The 19,071-nt window shown below is 45.2% G+C and overlaps 1 protein-coding gene across 10 annotated transcripts in view; it reads right to left on the reverse strand.

Moving 5' to 3' along the window:
* Nucleotides 1-19,071, reverse strand: part of LOC138060911 (CUGBP Elav-like family member 4) — a 721,412-nt gene that overhangs the window by 63,373 nt on the left and 638,968 nt on the right. For all 10 annotated transcript variants that reach the window (XR_011137894.1, XM_068928238.1, XM_068928240.1 and 7 more), the window contains exons 7-8: nucleotides 14,861-15,008; nucleotides 7,773-7,922 (exon numbers count right to left, since the gene is read on the reverse strand). Coding sequence is in view for 9 of the 10 variants with exons in the window: in XM_068928238.1 (XP_068784339.1) it covers nucleotides 7,773-7,922; nucleotides 14,861-15,008 (298 nt within the window). In the remaining variant the exon portion in view is untranslated. The remainder of the gene's footprint in view (nucleotides 1-7,772; nucleotides 7,923-14,860; nucleotides 15,009-19,071) is intronic.

The raw sequence follows: 19,071 nt of genomic DNA on the forward strand, positions 1-19,071 counted from the left end.
TGTTATGTAGGTCCCCAGGTGAAAATGGTTGTAGGACAGAAGGGCTAGAGTCTGCCGTGCTGCTCATTGGTGTAAATCGGGAGGAACTGCACTGAAGTCAGTGGACACAGTGAAGAAAAAGGATGATAGCGTCTGAGCTGGCTCCCACTGCATCAGCGTGGGGGCTTTCCATTTTCCTTGGTGTGATACGGATTGAGACTCTGTCTACAGTACAGTGTCACTCTCCCACTTTGGGGGTAAAAGCAAGTCAAGGAAAAGCGCTCTCTAAAATTAGAGGGACCTGGCTCCTCTAAGCAACAAAAGCAGATTCTGGCACATTTTGGACTCCTAAGACACTTTGTGATTTCACTTCGGTGGAAGGAATCAGTGACCTTTACACTGATACGACATCCCCTCCACCCCCTGCTTCTTAAGGACTATGCATTTCCTGACAGAGAGGATGTGTTTTATTCCATCTGTTTTATTTCACTCTATTTTGCAGCTCTGTTCCCTGCATGGGTCTACAACTATGTGCTATCACCTGGATCCTCAGCTTTGTGCTCTGCCCTATCTATTCGTTCCTCTCACAATCCCTTAGGTACTTTACGCCTCTCCCAGGAATTGCAGCTTTGCCACAGTAACCTCTGGGAGGGTGGGTAGGGGAGGAGAGTGATCAAAGAGAGGCAGCACTAGTTGTTTGGAGTGGGGGAATAAAATAATGATAGTAAAAAAATAAAAGCTGTGTGAAGGCCGGGACTGAAATAAATAAATAAATAACTGAGTGGGAGGGCTCTATTCACCTTCTCCTTAAATCCAATTTAAATCACTCTCTACAGCCCTAATCTATATCCATAATTATATCATTTCATTCAACAAGCTTGCGAGAGGTCTTAAGAAATTTATGTAGATTAAAATTCATGGGTACCATAGTACAGATTCCATATTATTAAGATTGATTAGGACAGCTGATGCTGTGATTAAAGAAGGCAGCGTTTACTGTTGTAATTAATTAGGTATTCAGACACAACAATAACTGCAATAACAGAAAGAATGTGCTGATCCGGCAGAAAATGACTGATCCTGTGTTTTATAGTCTCGTTTTGCCATACAGGGGCTGGACACCACTCAGTCAAAGGCATGTTGTCCTATTGTCTCTTCCTGTACACATTAAGGAAGCCATGAAGTCCAGGACATTTGTATCTCCTGCTCCTTCCTGTGGGTTGGAGAAGCCCTTCCATAGCATCCCCAGGTATTGTTGTTGATTGTTTGGGACCATAAATGGGCCTACTATGAAATCCATATAGCTCATCCCTGGAGTCATCGTTATCTTTATAATTTTCTTAATAGTTCTACCTCTGAGCCCACCCCTAATAAGGGCCCTGCTGAGATGGGTGCTGCGCAAACACACAATAGGAGACATGTCTGGCCATGAAGACTTTCCACTGGACAGAGGGAGAAAGACACAGAAGAGTAAGAAATGTGGAGAGGTGCAGGCGGTTGGCCAAGGTGACATACTAATTCAACAGCAGAGTCAGGACCACACTTCCTTTCCTTTGCCTGAGCCTGTAAACACATAAATCAGGGTGAGGTTTTAACAGCTATTAAGGTGTTTAACTCTGCATTTTCGGGGAGCTTAGCTTAAGTCACCTTTGAAAATAAAACTCAAGGTCTTAACTCACTTAGGTGCCTCTGAAAACATTAGCACAATGCCTGCTTTGTATTTACACCTTCTTGCAGATCAGAGGAGAAAATATTTTGGCTTTCGAAAGGCTCCCACAACTGCCTTAAACAACCTCATTCATTATGGGTGCTGCATGATCGTTGGAAGTACATGGCATCATTAAAGTAGCTTAGACTACAATTGAAGATGGCAATTTGTTATTATATTTTTAATGAGTGCATTCCTTCACTTATTTATTTCACCAGTAAAGCGTGGTTTATGGCACATGGCAGATTGTTACAAATGGGTCAAATAAATGCTTCCCAGTCATAATGATGTTTTAGGTGCTCACTGTCGCATTTTTGCAATTGCTGATAATACCATATGAAAGGGAAAGTGCTCACCCAGGGATTTAGGGTGGACAAACACAATGAAGCCAAAGTTTTCCTTTAGCAATTACGTTAGCCTCGGGACCGCTGAGCCTGGAAGATTTCTAAGGCACTGTGTATAACTGGATCGAATGCTGTGGGGCTTGGTTTTCCTCCTAGATCTTCTGCTGATGCAGGGAGGTCACTTTTTTTTTCTGTTCTTCTGATTCACCTGCTCTCTAAGCTCCTCTTATCTGACATCTTTCAGGATGCCCAACGCCACTTGCTGATATCTATCCCTATGCCACTTGACAGTATCTATCATGATCAGGACTGATCCTGTGACCGAGCGGTCCAGAACAGCCGCAGGCCCATCCGCAGCACCGCAAGCTAATTGACAAGGTAATAGACAAGGCTGTCGTATTAGCATTCCAGCAACTCCTCCCCTACAAAATTAGCTTGGGTAATGATAATAATTACAGATGGAGTTTGAATCCTGTCTCTGCTGGCAATGGGTGAAATTGGTTCCTGCCTGATAGCTCTTTGTTGATGCAGGGAAAATGAATTGATGGTCTCGGTTCAGTTACTAAGACATGAGTTTCTACAGCACAAGAATTCACCCACTGGGGACACCTTTGCTGCCAGTCTCAGTGGTGGCTTGGAAATATGCGGGCATCAAGGCCCGGCTGCCCATTCAAACTGACAGCTAGTCCTCCCCAGAGAGGAATGGACCTCAGCGTAGGGTACAAAGTGGAAGCTTGCTGTCGTTTAGCCCAGATATACCCTTTCTGTAACCAAAGAGGGGTGGAGGGACTTCTGAGGTGTATACATGCGAGAAATAATAAAGCTATTCCTGGCAGTGGTGGGGAGTCAGAAACAATACTATTGTGTCTGTGCCTGAGAACAGTGAATGAGACAATACGTTTAAAGGGATTATGGACAACTGATGAAATTCTTCTTTTATTTCAATAATCTAAGCTCAGGCTAAATGCATAGAAGAAATTCGCGTCCTGGAAAGCACTCCCCGTTCGAGGCTCCATAAAGCTGCCAAACCACCTTGTCCATCCTTGGATCTGGTCAAGCTGGACATCCTCTGGCCCAGGAGGAAGAAGCTTCTTTGGAGATTGCTGAACACTGTGGGGTCTATTTCTAACTCCTTCCGAGGGTGCATCACTGGCAGAAGACCACAGAGTAGCGTTCCCTGGCTTCTGGATGCTGAAGGTGTGCTCTGCTCCATCTTTCCCTTCCCTCCTTCCCATTTGGAGCCCCTGATCCTATGATATCCACTCCTGTCTCTCATTTTGATTTGCCACGCCTTGCCCTGCCAGTTTTCTGATCACTTCTTTCCCCTTCTCTTCCCAAGAGAACCATTATTTTTGCAGCAAGCCCTTTGGCCAATCCCTCCTGATGGAGTCCAGTAAGGACAGGACCCATTACCGGAGAGCAGAGTGCTAACGGCATGAAAAACAACAGAAGCCAGTGCAGAAGGTAGCCACTGCTATTATATGTCCTAAACTGTTCCAGGGGAGGCACTGATTTCTTGGTGGCTAGGAAGCTTTGCAGAAGAGCGCAATCCCTGCTACTGTTGCTCACATGGAAACGACAAATGCTCTTGCGCTGCTGCAAAGTGGTTCACAAGATCGTGGCACAACAGATTACGCTCCTTGTCCCCACTATTTGCTGTGACATATTGTCACGTTCAGTAGTGCTACAAGCTGGAAGTCTAAAGGGCAGACTTTAATAAATCAAAAGACCAGTCTCTAAAGTGACTCAGACTAGTGGGAGGGGAAATATTTGCTCCCTTGTGTTTCTGTCCCTGCCAAGAAGTGCACCACGAGGTGCTATGTGCTGTCCAGGCCAGGAGGAGGTGAGAGCATGGCATATAAAGAGTAGGCCTGCAAGGAACGGTTTTCTAGGGGTACACGTGGATCTGTAGCCCAGCCAGAGCCACATAAACACTAAACTCCTGCAGGGACTGGAGCTGTGAACAGGGACCTGATGAGTACAGGAGGTTGACCTACTCTTGCCTTTGCCCCAAAGACACGGGTCATTAGCAGTCTGACTGAAGTGATCCTGTGTATGCCTCTCCTCCAGACAAATGAAATCTTAAAAAGGAGCAAAGGAGAAGACAGAAAAAAAGTAAGTGAAAACAAAGGGCAAATACCACTACGTGATAAGAACCTGTTTTATACTGCAAAACTGTGGCATTCCGGAGTTTAGATGTAACATCAAAAATATTATACCTACACACAAAGGTGGACGCGTAGACAAACTATACAATTAATGGGATTTATCTGGGTGTGAATGATGTGGATGTCATGTCTCTACAGATTTCGGTTGTCCTGTTTTGCTATTTTCAGGAAACAAAACACATTCTGCTACTGCATATAATGGTCTGGACCCACATTTGAGTTTTTTGTGGAGTATGAAAGAGTATCTGAGAGCAACATTCAGGCATTAAACAATATATGGCTTCATAACCAAAGCAAGACTATGGTTATGTACATAATACTGTCGCAGTCTTGTCTGCTTTTAGTGCTAGAGATAAATAATAAAAGTTGTCTCGAAGACGCTGACTTGAGATGGGGACCAGTATGTTCTTTTCTTCTCTACAGTGTTAGTGCAATTGCATGCTCAATTTTAATATTTCATTTCTACACATGCATTTAGAAACGCAGACACACAGAACCACAGGGCAGCGCCAATAACAGATGCTACAGAGGAAACTGCGAGAAATACCATAATGAACAATGATGGAATAAGCTGTCCAGTGACGAAAATTTCTTCCTAACCCCAAGCAATTAGTGGCTGGCTTATATCATAAAGCATGAAGGTTTGTGTCCTTTCTACATTTTTATCTAGTTTAATGCCACCGTGGATGTTCTCATTATAAATGTCTAATCCCCCACCACCCCCCCCCCCCCCCCCCCGCCTTTTTTTCTGTGCTGCTAAGCTCGAGGCCTCAATAAAGCCTGTGGCAAGGAGTAAAGTTTTGGAGAGTGCATAAAAGTTCATGAGAAGGGATGAGAATAAGATGGAACAAACACATGACATGTCTAACACCAAACCTGCTACAAAGGAGCTTGATTTCAGCATTTCACTGCTAGTGGGGACAGGCAGAAGTAAAATGAGAGGTCAGGGTTTGGCCTACCAAACCACGGTTTGTTCCTTCTATACCTCTGCTATAACCTAAGATGCCAGTAAATTATGGGGAAGCTGAACACCAGGATATACCAATGAACTGCTGAAGACATGCCTAGATAAATCCAAACTTTATACAAACCAAACCATGTGGATGTGAGCTTTTATCTGCAGAAGTGAGCCTCTCTGCCTTTGAGCAGAGGTTTCTGAATTACTTCTAGGCTAAAAAAAAATGTTTGGATGCTTCAAGTTTTGACGTTCTTTAAGCTTTGTTGAGTTTCAATTCTTTCCTCATGCCTGTTCCCCAAACTAAAATCTGGACCATCCCAGGACATGTAATTAGGATGCCTTGTTGCAGGCTGGTATCCACCCAGACGGTCCAGAGCTGGCAAGCTGGAGCTTGGAAGGAAACTTTGCCCTTTGGGCTGCCAAGAAAAGGTATGATAAATATAAAACTTTGTCAGGGAGACAGTTTTCCTAGGCCTGATCCTGCAAATCTTTTATAATAGGATTTGGCCCTTGGAGAATTAAATGTTGTACTTGACCTCACCACCAGAATTTCTGAAGTGAAGCAAGGATGACTTTCACCTTCCAGGTGTGTTAGGCTGTTGGTATTTGTGCATGGACTTAACGGTGAATTGTTAGCTGAGTAAGTCTTTCAAAAACTCAGAGAGAAACAGGTTCAGGCCACTGAGTTTTATATAATTTTGGATGAAATGCTTTCTTAACACTGTGGGCAATTTGGAGATAGTAACAAAAGCTCAAGTCATTAAGATTCATCTGGAAAGATCATCTTTTCTCTGATACCTACAGCAATGTATCATGGAAGATTAACAAAAATGAGCCAGATAGATAAACCCGAGAAAAAGATAGACATAGATATAGATGGATCAACAGATAGACTGCCAAACAGGTAGATACTTAGATGGATAGATGAACGGATGCATAAATTTACATAACCTTAAAGAACGGGTGCTTTCTTGCTACTATGGCTGAGTTCACTGAACACACTGAGGCTTCCTGCAATCTTCTGATGCCTCCATAGGCTGCCAGGAGCCATCCTCCCATCCCTCATGATCCCAGCTATTTCAAAGACCTCATCCGCCACAGGCTCTGTACCGCCATCAAATGCCATATACTGAAGTGTCGTACTAGGGCTCTAAGCTGCTACAAATGTGTACACATGCCTAACTTTTAGAACAGTAAATCCCTTGATTTCAATTCTGCTTAAAGTTGAACTCATGACTAAATGTTTACAAGGGGGGGACAGAGAGAATGACAAACAGCTATTTTGCTATCAGTACTCTTGCTATTTCTGAGCTTTCCTTTGCTGCATTCACAGCTCTTTTAGTGACATTGTCTGAGCAGCAGCTAGGTAAGACTTTTGTATTTCTGTGGTTTTTTTCCCCCTGTAGCTTGTAAATTCCCCAGTGATGTTGAATCTTCTGAGTTCTTCAGGACTGGCTGACATCGAAAGAATATTTTTTGCTAGTTTTTGTTCAGGTTTTTTGGCTGGAGTATCTGACTCAGTGTTTGAGTTCCTAACAGACTAGATTAATCTGTGAGTGCCCCAGGGTAAAATATTCCTTTGCCAGCTGGTGGCTAGGATCAATTAGTAAAGTGTATTTACTTTTTTATTGTTAGTATTATTATATTATTAGTAGTATATGTATAGCAATGGTAAGGAATGTCTTCCGAACAGAAGTACAGCTTGGAGGAGGGAAGTGTAAAGGGATACCTCAAACCCCCAGGACCCCGAAAAAAATTAGGTGCACATTAAGGCCTTGCGAATTCCCGAGCTCTTGGTGACTATAGTGTCTCAGTGTCCATGTATTTATTGGTATAGGTGTAGGTATGTATCCTTTAATGTCCCTCATTGATTCCTGATTGCCAGGGCTTACTTTTGAACTAGTTAGAGTCTATGAGTGATGCCTTTGGCATCTTTTGAACTAGTAACAGTCTTTGAATGCTAGGAGCAGCTGTGCAGTGGTACACCCCAAAAGGGTGAAGCTGAACCTGTTCTGTGGCTATATGAAAGGAACTTCAGTCTCGGTAAGGTGGAGGGATTGGGTGCAGTCAGAGTTTCAGGGACCAACGCCCACTGCCTGCATGTGCAGGCTGCAGCACAGAGCAGTTTGGGTCAGCAGCCACATAGCCCCTCTGGAATTCTCCTCCCAGATCCCTCCTGCTGCAAATGAACCCCAGAGGGAGCTACCAATGGGGGGACACTTAGAGATGCAAATGGTAACCCTCTGGGTGGCACAGGCCTAGCACTGCTTCTTCAAGACTAGCCAAGACCAACCCCCTTTGAAGTTTGCCTGGGAGATTCGCCAGCATGGGCTAGTCAGGTCCCAGCTCAAGTCTTAGCTATAGCAAAAGATGCTGGGTGTCCTGGCTGTATTCACCAGAGAACTTTTTCTGGGACAGAGCAGAGGAGCATTCAATTCTTCAGTAGGAGAAGACCTACCTACTAGATGCCTGTCATCCAGATTTAAATGTATAACTTTTAGACACCTCCAGTCAGGTGAGATGGGATCCCAATCCTTAGCCAAGATGTAGCACCAATACTAGAGAGAACTCAGGTCGAAGGAGAAGGCTGTGGACATAGCAGCGGTCTGGCTTACCTGGGTAAGGGTGGATGCCATTAGCAAACACAGCTTCTGCGGCGGGCTGCCCATTAGCCTGTGGCGGGAGGCCAGTGAAACCATTCACCCCAATTGGAGATGGGATGCTAGGCACAGCTGGTGCAGTTATGCCAGGAGGCGTGCTTCCACCTGCAAGTGAGGAGAACACAAAACCAGAGCTGCTGAGTTTTGGAGATGATAACTACATAAAGAAAGCTGCTGACTTGACAGCCGTCACCACCACGTGGAAGCCTTCTGATAATTCAAGAAATCTCAGGATACCCAACACTATCTTACAGAGAAAGGGACTGCTTGCACCCTCATAGGCCAGGCTTGCCATTACTACTCCAGTTGGAAAGCACTGAACATGAGAAAAGCTTGCAAAACTTTCTTCAACAGAGTGAAGCTTTTGTTCGGTGATCATTGTCTCTAGACTAGAGTTAATGTCAAGCAATGGAAGACAGTAGAAATATACCCCTTCCTCCCCAACACTGTCCCTGGAGTATGCCCTGTTTAACTGGTAAATAAAGGTGGCATTTCTTTCCTAGATATCATTTAGCACCAAAAGCAAACCCTCAATCCCAACTTTCTAAAACAGCTCCTCTCAGTTTCTCTTTGGAGATGTCAGCTCTGTGGGCTGTCTGTCTGCACTCTCTCATGTATATGTCTCATGTGCAACTTCTTCAGCATCTTAACAAGTCTGGGAGGTCTATTTGTAGCCTAAAAGCAGCCAGTGATAGGTTTTTTAGCTTTGCTGTTTGGCCCAACCTGGACTCGGTAGAGTTTTAAAAGAGATCTCCCAGTAGAGATAGAGGCAAAATTTGGGCTAGATTTGCTTCTTTCCAGGAATCACATCCCTCCCCTCTTTCTCGGACCCATCCAAGTTGGGGGAGGACTGCAATAATGCTGTTTCTCAGTAATCCTTAGCTTTATGTTTTGGACAGGATCCTCTTACCCATTGGTAAAAATTATTAAAATTCTGAGGGGACAATCGAATCCTCTGCTATCTCATCATCTTCTCCTATGTATTTTTATAATGATTGGACGTTCTGCTCTTCTAACAACATATGCAGAATATTTTGGAGACCAAAAATAAATTTTCAATAATTATCAAATGATGTTTCTCTCTTGCCAGCTTTAGGTATGAAGTTAAAAATTTCCCCGTCTTATCTTTGGCAATATGTTTCTGTGTCACGGTATAATACTGACTGAAAGTGCCATTTGTGCAAGAAGCCCTTTTTTAAACCTACTGCAGAAACTATTTTCACCATAGCAGTGTTCGATGATGGGTTACTCCAATAACATGCTTTAACAACTGTCTAAATCTGTGCTGGTGCTTTAAAAGAGCTAATACAGATTCATGAACTTTTTGTCTTAATATGTTCTTATTTGAGTGGCCCAGGAAGCAGACAGTATTTCAGCTCATTTCTGATACCCTGAACAAACAAGCTACTGCTTCCCCTTTTCTTATTCAAATGGTGTTGGCCTTTAAAAATCTCCTCTGTGGAGGTGTAGGGAGCCAGTGGTGGCAACCAGAGTCCAAAGGCAATGCTCTTAGCATATGCCATCTGCTTGCAAATCACAAAGGCTAGTTAAAATTTCAGTTGCTTTTCTGGATCTCTCTTCTATTTGCATAGATAAAGTAAGTCATTTTTTCTGCAAGGGATTTGTGCTTGCTGTTTTGTGCATTTGTAAGGAAGTTTAGGCATATTCATCGCAATTCTTTAATTTTCTTCTTATAAAGAAAGCCCCTGGAGAGGTCAGATCTGTAGCTGGAGTAAAACTGGCACAATGCCGCCATGGAAAGCAAATGGCAGTGGTGCATGCAGGTTGTGGATTACATTCCCAGTTTGAGGTATCTTGCTCTAGCTATATCAAATGCAAATTTACAGCATGGAGGGAGGGAGGGAGAAGAGAAGGAAGGAAGCCTGAATGAACTTTCATTACTAGCATCCCCTCTCCATTTAACACAGAGCGGTATAGTACATATGGTCATATGATGGGGTTGCCACCATAAAACTAGGCAGATTCACTTTCCCCTCAGATTATACCAATAATAGAAGAAAGGTAAAACTTGCACTGAACTTTCAGAGCTGTCAAGTTAATATCCTTGCAATTGCAGTCAATTGTGGGAGCTAAATGTGAGACTTGATGAGGAACTTTCAAAATGCCAGTAGACAGCATAAAGTTGTCGTGGTCTTAAATTACCCTCTGGGACCGCCTGCTGCTCTTCGCATGCAGGCAACCCAAAAGGCCAGCTTAAACTAAACATCTAATTTGCAGAGGATTAAAGTTAAGTGATATGAATCCTGGTTCTAATCTGGAAGCTGTGCCTGGATCCAAGTCTCCTGAAGTTCCCAGGTCCTGGGAACTCATCAGTATGAATGCATGATCATGTTTTGAGGAACCCACTCTCCTGGAGATGGGAAGCACAGAAAACCAGCTGGATTAGGAATGCAGAAGAAGCAAGTTCTGGCTCCTACAGCTTGCTTTGTAGACTTAAAGGAAGGTGAGGACCCAAGAAGTGTGAAGATACCAGCACAAAGACACTATGCTTGGCCAGTGCCTTCGGTGTCTCAAGGACTTCTGGGTTACCAGTGTCCTCTTTCTAGCACAATTTGCCTTCTGCTTAGAAAAGATCAAAACTTTTTTTTTTTTTCAAATCTTCAAGTTCTTTTTCTAATGCCTTTTTTTCAGAGAACTTTGAAATGTTTCATTTTCATTCCAAGTCAGAACAAAGATACACTTCAATGACTGGAAATCTTGCTATGAAACAGAATGATCATTTTCCATTTGGCTTTCTGAATGCTAACAAAAGCCAGCAGGAGAATTCATGTAAGGCTTCAGATATCTCCTGGCTACTCAGTAATTGCTGCTAGTGTTGTAGTCTTGCCTGCTCAGACATATGCGAAACATATTTTCTATGCATCTTATCACAAGCTTTGTGAGTGTTGCAGTAACACACAGAGCCATTTCAAAGTCTACACATTTCACCCAAGGAATAACTGTGAATGGACATTTCCACAACCCATTACCGAGGTTTGCCATGAAGGAAGCTACCCATTCAGTGTTGAAACGCAACAATGCCAAAGTGCGTAGGCTCCATGATTGAAAAATATGTCATAAGGAGAGTGCAAAATCTGCTGCCATGAAATAGATCAGGGCATTGATCTAGACCTAGCATTTTGTTTTCAGTAATGACCAATCATGGGTGCTCTGGAAAGCATGTAAAGCCCATGAGCCTTCCTTGCCCATACTCTGACAATAAGAGTTTCATAGACCCTGAAGGGCGTGTGGCACCTCAGAAGAGATGCAAAACTTTTACATAAAAGAAGAGCTGGGATATTTTTAATTTACTGCATAGCATAGCAAGCACACCATTTGGCTGTTGTATTGATATTTACACACCTATGTCACAGAACTCACTTATTCTCAAGACTTATCTATATGCAAAAGAGGATGTACTCTTTTGTGGTGGGGCCATCACAAACCACAGCCTGGATTCCAGCTTTTCAGGCCCTGAGAGCATTTGAATTCCAGGCATTCTTTGTTTGACGTTCTCTCTGCTCCCACCGACACAAAACAAATCTAGCTAATGCAAATATGATAATCTTTCCAGCAGAGGGCTTAAAGGGTGCACATATAATTAAGCCACTTTTCTATTTGGATTTGCAGTAGCTCCATCAACTTGTTGTTTATATATTTAACATTGTGTAAACATATATTTTGAAATGCATGGTATAAGGTTTTTGAGTCAAGTGCTTTTCCTTGGCTATCCATAAGTTGGTAGGGAACAAGATCTCTCTCTCCTTCCCTCCTTCCTTTCTTCCTTCCTTTCTTCCTTTATCCCTCATTTTCTAATATAAGCAAAGGGAAAGATAGGTATCAGATCCCACGGGCACCGACATTGTTCCCAGTTACAGGTTGCAAAGAGATGCAAAGCTCTGTGTAAACAGGGAGGTCTTATGTGGCCGACAAAGGTTAGCAGACCTTGATGTTTTAGGTACGGTCCCAAGTCTACATTGCTGAGGTGCCTTATCCCCCTGCCGTCCAGTGTTTCTCAGGCACAAAGTATCTTTCCTTGGTGCTCTGTCAACAGGCCCTTTCCTGCTCCAGGGCTAATATGGGCTCCACGGTCTTCAGCAGTAAAGCTGCCTCTGTCTTCTCTTCCCTCTCCTCTGTAGCAGGCCCAGGTCCTGCTCTGCCTAGTGCTGGCTGCACCCCTGGCTGGCTCAGGCATAGCTTACTTCTCCTACCCTTTACCCCCTGGACAAGCTAGTCCTTCCCAGACCAGCTTGATGCTTCAGGTTGACACAAGAGCATTGCTATCCCATGTCACTCTGACCATAGTGCCATCCTGGTGCTGCTCACTAGGAACAACTGGCATTGCCCATGAGATCTTTACGTCCCAATCTGTCCCTCAGAAATGCTCTGCAAATTCTCACAGTGGTTTAGTTCTGCTTCCCCTAACTGCTGCCCTGCCATAGGTACACACATCCCTGCTGTTAGGTCCCTCCAGAGTGCTGCATGACTACTCCCAGCCCTGCAGATTGCTTGACTTATTCCTTGTCCAAATGATTTCCTTCTATTTCAAGCCCCAGGAAAACCAGCCCTGTTTTCCACCCCAAGCTTAATTCTCTGCTCCCTGAATCATATAACCCACCTCCTAGCATGGGCTTCCTGTAACCCCTCACAAGCTAGTCAGATCCTGGTAACCCTTCATGGATCATCCATCTCTCTGCTCTGGCAGCCAGAGCCCCTCTTACCCAATATTTGCATTGCAGATAGCATCAGGAGTCTTCCCTAAATACGTCCTGTCCTTCTATTTCACTCCAGGGGAAAGGCTTATGTCTCCCAAATGCACAGTTTATCTCATTAGTTAAAGATATTGCATCTCACCACAAACCTTATTCTGTTTGTCTTTGGCTAGGCTGGCTGTGAAGCACTAGCACTGACCCCTTGTGCATCTATAAACCAACATAGGTCACTGGGGGACGAGTCATGCCATTTGGATAATGCTCTGAGCTAAGGGGAAATAGTGTAAGGGATAAGAAAGAGGAGAAAAGGTCACGGCTCTGACTCCATTGAGCTCCAGAAGCCCTTGCTTGCCATATCAAAAGTTCAGAGCAGTTTGGTCACCAAACAAAATTAGAGCAGCCCACGGGCTGCTCCAGTATGCTGGGGAAGCGCCTTGGGATGAGCTTTGACGAACTCAGTCAGACTTCCTGCAAGGATCAGCAGTCTGAGGAGATGACCTTGTGCAAAAAAGCCTGAGTGCTGCAATCTACTTGCTTTGCTCTCTGTCTCCGTTTGTCCACCATCCCACTGCTGCTGTGCAGCCTACATGATAAGCAGCCACAACAGTCCAAAACACAGCGGGTCAGCAGGGCAAAAAACAAAACTGGACCACTGGCTACTCACTTGCTGGGAAAAAAAGTCTCAGTCTAGAGCTGGGTGGTGGTGGGGCAGTGAAGTCCGAGTCCTCTCGGCATCCTGAGCTGGAGTCTCCTCCCCCAGATCATAGGGAGGAATGCTCCTTCCCCACTAACCCTCACCCTTTTTGCTGTGCACTGCCAAGGTTTAATCCCACCTTCTTCAGAGACCTCTCTGACTGGCCCCTGCCCTGGTATGGTACTATAAGCCTTTCTTTGCCCTTGTCCCCACTCTTCTGGCCTCTTCCCAGCTGACTCAGCTCCCACAGCCCGAGAAGTGCTCCCAAACTGTCCCTCATGGCTACGCCATGCCCTGGGGGAACATGGACTGCAATGGGATTCCTCCGTGACGTCCATCTCTGTCCTCTTGCCTCATGTCTCCTTGTCGTCCTCTCATGTTGGCTTCATCATTTCTCAAGTCTCTGCTTACAGACTCTGACTGCTTCAGAGCTCCCTCCCTTGCTGTCCCTCTCCTCTGTCACACTTTGCACTTCTGTTAATACCTGTCCCTCAGGGACACCAATGACCTTTTTAAAAATAATGCCAGACTCATGACGACACCTTTCGCATCCCTGCTAATCTCCACTCCTCAGCCTTGCAAACCGAGGCACAGAGACAGGACAATTAATATTTTTCAGCTTGGAGGCATCCTGAGGCATCCTGAGGCATCTGGACAAAAGGAAGTGGCCTGCTCTGCTCCTTGCTTCTGATGGCCATCGCCAGCAAAGGTGAGATTTCAACAGACACCCATCGAGAGAGAAGCTGGCAACCAACGTGTTCTTTCTGCCAGGTCTCATGTGGGATGTGGTCAGCTTTTCCCGCCTTTGCTACACTGCTCTTTCATCTCAGTTCCTGCTGCAGTTCAGAACTGCTGCTGGAATTTTTTAAAATTTGTCTATTGTCTTCTGGCACCCAGGAGATGAGGAGAAAGAGGAGAAGAGGGAGGTTTTCTAGCCTAGCTCATGTGCTCATATTCTTGATAGCTTTCTGTACTAGCAGGGGTATTTCAGCTGATTTCCATTGTTTAAGCCTCTTTACCTGACTGTGAGAAAGACTTCCTGCCCATGCTCTGCTTGAGAGATGCTTGCATGGACATTTCAGATCTGGAACTAAACACCATGGCTTGGCCCTTCAACACAGCTCAGACTGAGACACCAAAGAAAGGATCCTCAGATCCAAGGGGGAAATCTGGATTTGTCTATGATCTAGGTCTGAGGCCTTAATGAATCCTTCCTTGCTCTTTTGTAAGTTACTTTTTCTTATGCTGCTGGCAGGCCTTCAATAGGCCCTGAGCAAAACCAGGACCACAGGGCTTGTGTGCCTGGTGCTCTGCAGCTACAGGCCAAAAGCCACCACAAGCAGGCAAATGTAGATCCTGTTATGTATTTGGGCTGAGAGCTGGAGCTCCTTGGAGGCAAGAAGCCTGCAAGCAGTGGAGATCAGAGCTTGGGCGTGATGGGGACAAAACTGGGCACAAATACGGAGCCAGCCATGTCCCAATTCATCTCACCAGTGGAAATGCTGGACTCAACCCGCTCACGTGGCCGGAGAGCTGGCAGCCCCCTGGGCTTGGCACCCTGAAGGCTGCCATCCCTCCGGCTCCTGGTCAGGCACACACCAAGTCACCTGCCCCTGGGCACCGGCACAGGACCTTACCTGAGGTTGGTGTCATGGGAGCGGCCGCCAGGCCATTCATGTTCAGAGCTGCCATCTGCTGCATCTGGGCTGCGGCAAAGGCTGCCATAGGGTTCAGATAGCCACCTTGCGCCACTGACGCCATGATTGCGGCTTGCTGCTGCATCAGCTGGAACAAAGAGAGCAGGGAAAAAATATCACGCAGTCACCGGCAAGGCAGCCCAGGGAACCGGGACATGGACCATGGGCTGTCCACCCCTTTTTAGATGTCACTCGACCACATCTGCGGTGCCCCAGCTTCAGCTTTCTTTCTTGCCATGAGAGCAGGGCCAAGGCCCTGATTTATTCTCATCTGTAGGTGGCAAATAATATCAGATTTTTCTATGCTGCTGGGAGGCCTCTCATGAGCCTTCAGCAAAACCAGGACCAAACCTCCCAGAGTCCAACCTAACCCAGCCATAGCACCTGTCTCCGGCACAACCAGGCAGAGGAACTCCCCGAGAGCTAAATAAGAGAAGAGAGCGCCTCCGTTCAACAGGATTAATACTGTGTGGTGGGAAAAATCCCTTAGTTTTGACCTGGGATGATTTTCTTAATCTTGATTTTTTTCCAGAAAGTCATTAAAGTGCTGCCTTTCTTAGGGCACCTGCAAAGGGCAGAGTCAGGGAATCAGGGTCCTATTTTCAGGCATTTTGGGGTAAGGATTTTTGGAGCAGAAAGGTGGTAAATTGTTTTGTATACTGGAAATGCTTCTTACATTAAAATCAGACTTTGCCATCATTATTTTGCACTCTGAGCCTAGCACAAAAACAGTGCACTTGATGTGTACAGTATGGCTGCAATGAGCTTGTTAAATGTTCCTGGTGTGAAGGATAACTTGGATTAGGCTAGTTCTTGTCTCCCTTCCCTGGATGTGTGCAAAGAGCTAGATAAGGTGCATCAGAGGTCCTGCAGGTCCATACCTGACCACCAACAGTGACCAGTGGTGGAGGCTTAGAAAAAGCATGTACGAAACAGGAAGAGCAAAAAGAAACTCACTCTGTTCTTCCCCCAGCCCCTGGTGAATCGTGACTTAAAGGTAATGGCAGAGAAGGAAACAATGATTTCTTACAGTGATTTTAAACGTGACTCATGGCTTTGCTCTCTCCAGAATAGTAAGTGTCTTTATTTTGCTGCTCTCTGTGATTTCACTGTCTCTCCCATCAGCAAATCAGCATCTGATGCTGCTGTTTAAGCACATGGGACATACTGCTCACCATTAAGCAGGCTCTAGAGTCCTGATGAGGAATAGTTTCTTCCCTACTGGTCAGTTTAGTATTGAAATATTAGCCAAATTAGCCATTCATAAACACATAAACAGATACACTAAAAAAAAAAAATCCCTGAAATCACTACTCTCATTCAACAGCTGACAATTTCCTCATTAACACCTATGAACAGAAAAAAGTAAAGTGTGCTCTGCCACTGACCTGCTATAAAACCTTGGGCAACTTGTATAAACCTGCCTTGGTTTCCCCAGGAACAAAATAGGGCAGAGGATACCTGCCTCCTCACATACAGGTGCCTTCAGATCTGCAGATGAAAAGTGCTGCACACGAGTTGAGTAGTGCTATTTTCTGTAACCTAATGCAGATCGGTGGCAAGGTGGTGGCTTACCCCTTGATTGTTAGTCGCCCTTTTTTATTATACCCTACATAAGACACTTTTACGTGTAATTAGTGATATCCTGTTCTTTGTAACTACTGATGGAGTGATTAGACAATCTTTGCTATTATAGCACAATGCTGATTCCCCTTTAAGGAGTACATTTGTTTCGAGGCATCACTGGCGTTTACTCTCCAGATGAGGCACTGAGCAGTTGATTTTATTAAGTATGCCAGTGAAGTGAATGAGGGAGAGGGAATTTGGCCATCTTTAACACAGGACTGACTCCAGTGCTCTGTGTTTCCTGACCCATATCTCATTTCCTGTGCTGGATATTTCACTTCGGAACAGCTAAGGATATAACTGGCTCCGTGGCTAATTGTGCAAATGCTAGCTGAGATCCAGTACCTATTAGGATCTGTTTAGTACTGCTGATCCTGGTCTCGCTTTTGATGACTTTTCTCTGTGTTGCTCCAAAGTTGACCAGAGCTGCATGTACAAGCCCACCCCCAAAACACAGAGCGATGTACAGCTGCTTACGTGTGTGTTGTGGTCAGCTCTCCCAGCAGAGAGAGCTACAGCCTACTCCTTGTATCAGAGACTTTCCTTACAGCTTCTAGGTCAGACAATGGATTATGATATTGGCTTTCACATTCAGTGAACTAAATACAAACAGGATTTTGTCTGAGCTGATCACACTGGTCCCCTATTATTGTTGATGTGATAACAGGCAGTGGAGTCTAGACCAAGATTCATGTTTCCTGCCCTGTACCAAGTTGTCTTTGGGCAGCTATTGACTGTATGCGGAGCCTAAGGTGATCACTTCAGCTGCAGATACAGAGTCAAATGAAATTATTCCCACACCTTGCTTAACCTTGGGCAGATATTTTTGGACTTTGGTTCCCAACCATTCGAAAGAAAAGTATTAATCCTTTTTTGGCTTGCATTTCACCTGTGCTGCAAGAGAAAAAGGCCCAAGATGGGCTCTATCTATAACCCTGACTGAGATAATGTGTTGCCACTAGTAGTACAAATGATTGTACTTCTCCAAAGACAATCTCCATTTTGCACTCAACAGAGCTAAGTAATCACTTGTGACATTATTTATGGCTTATGCAACTTCTTTTCCTGCCTGTGAATGTCTCTAAGCTGTTCAGAGTTAACTCCAAAGTGGAAGGTGCTCCTCCTGGTTTGCTAAGTAACCTGAATGTGTGGCTTCTTGCATATTCAGACAGCTTACAAGTTTTCACTGGAAGAACCCTGTTTGGAGAATATGCCTTGGCTACATACAGGCCATTTCTTGCAGCATAATGTCATTCATGCATTTTCGTCATACATCTTCTGGGAGAAAGAAGAAGGTATTTTCGGTCTCATAAAAAGAACAAGACTACTCCTAACCTGCCGATTACTGCATCTAAAGCCTAGTGGGCTTCAGGGAAACATTTGTTCAAAAATAGCCATAATCCCATAGAGACTGAATTAGGAGTCTGAGGAGCAAAGGGGTTGAATTTAACTTAGGGTTAAAAAAGCTAAGGTAGTAAAACCAAGGTAGTAATTAAGCCCCTAACCTATGATTTGGGAAGCTAGGTTCACTTGCTTCTGCTACAGGAGGCATCCTGCAGGGAGCGGCCCCCTCGTTTCTGTCATGCTCACCACTCTGAGGATACCTGCGCTGCTCTGGAGGGCTGTAAATCCTCCTGCCATGGAGAAATAGCAATTCTGGGCCCTGCACTTCATGACCTAGCGGACATGCACTGTGCTACAGCCCTCGGAGCCGCCTCGAGGGGTAAATCTGTGCCTGCTCTGGAGCTGGAAGAAGTGTAGCATCCCATATGTGAATACGGCTGTGTACCATGGCTAACGGGTTCTGCTTTCTTGGCTACAGCGGGGACCCCAAGTGCATCCAGAGACGGTAGCCCTTGTCAACACTCCTGTAACCCTTCTGCTGTTCCATTTCTCATTCCTGCCTTGGACACAGCAGCCTTTCTCTCTCTGGTTTGAGGGGTAAATGCGCCAATGGTCTGCACAGTGCCCAGAGGTAAGGGTTAAGGGGGAAGGGGAGGAAGGGCCTTCTCAGCCCAGTGACTGAAGGTCACAGCACGGCTGAGTACAACCACATTGTGGGGGTGGGAGAAGAGGAACTTGGTCACCTTGAAAGAAGCTAACACAATAGACCTACCTCTTTTCCCCCAGCATGGCCCTGGGAAGATTTACGAAAGGACAAGAAGGGTCACCGATCTCCCTTATAAAGCCTCTGGGGCATTCCCAAGCGAGCTCAAATAAAAGTCACCCTACTCCTTCCCAAGCTCCCCTTGAAGACCCCCTCCACTCTCCTTTCATTTTGAAAGAGGCCCAGTGTATGATACTAGTTAATAAAGCTGTAGAAAGTGAGGCAGTGACCCCACCAGAGGCAAATCAATAGCAGCAGGACCCCTGGGTATTGTGTACTTTAAAATATGCCATTTGAAATGCAGATTTTCCCTGCCTGGGCTGGGGCCACAGAGCACTAATCAGAAAGGCAGCAGCCTTATTATCTCACACTGTTCCAAGGGGATGGAGAGGAGCTTTTCCCTTCCTCAGCTAAAAGG

This window comes from Struthio camelus, chromosome Z (genome assembly GCF_040807025.1).
Source record: "Struthio camelus isolate bStrCam1 chromosome Z, bStrCam1.hap1, whole genome shotgun sequence".
Lineage (NCBI taxonomy): Eukaryota > Metazoa > Chordata > Aves > Struthioniformes > Struthionidae > Struthio > Struthio camelus.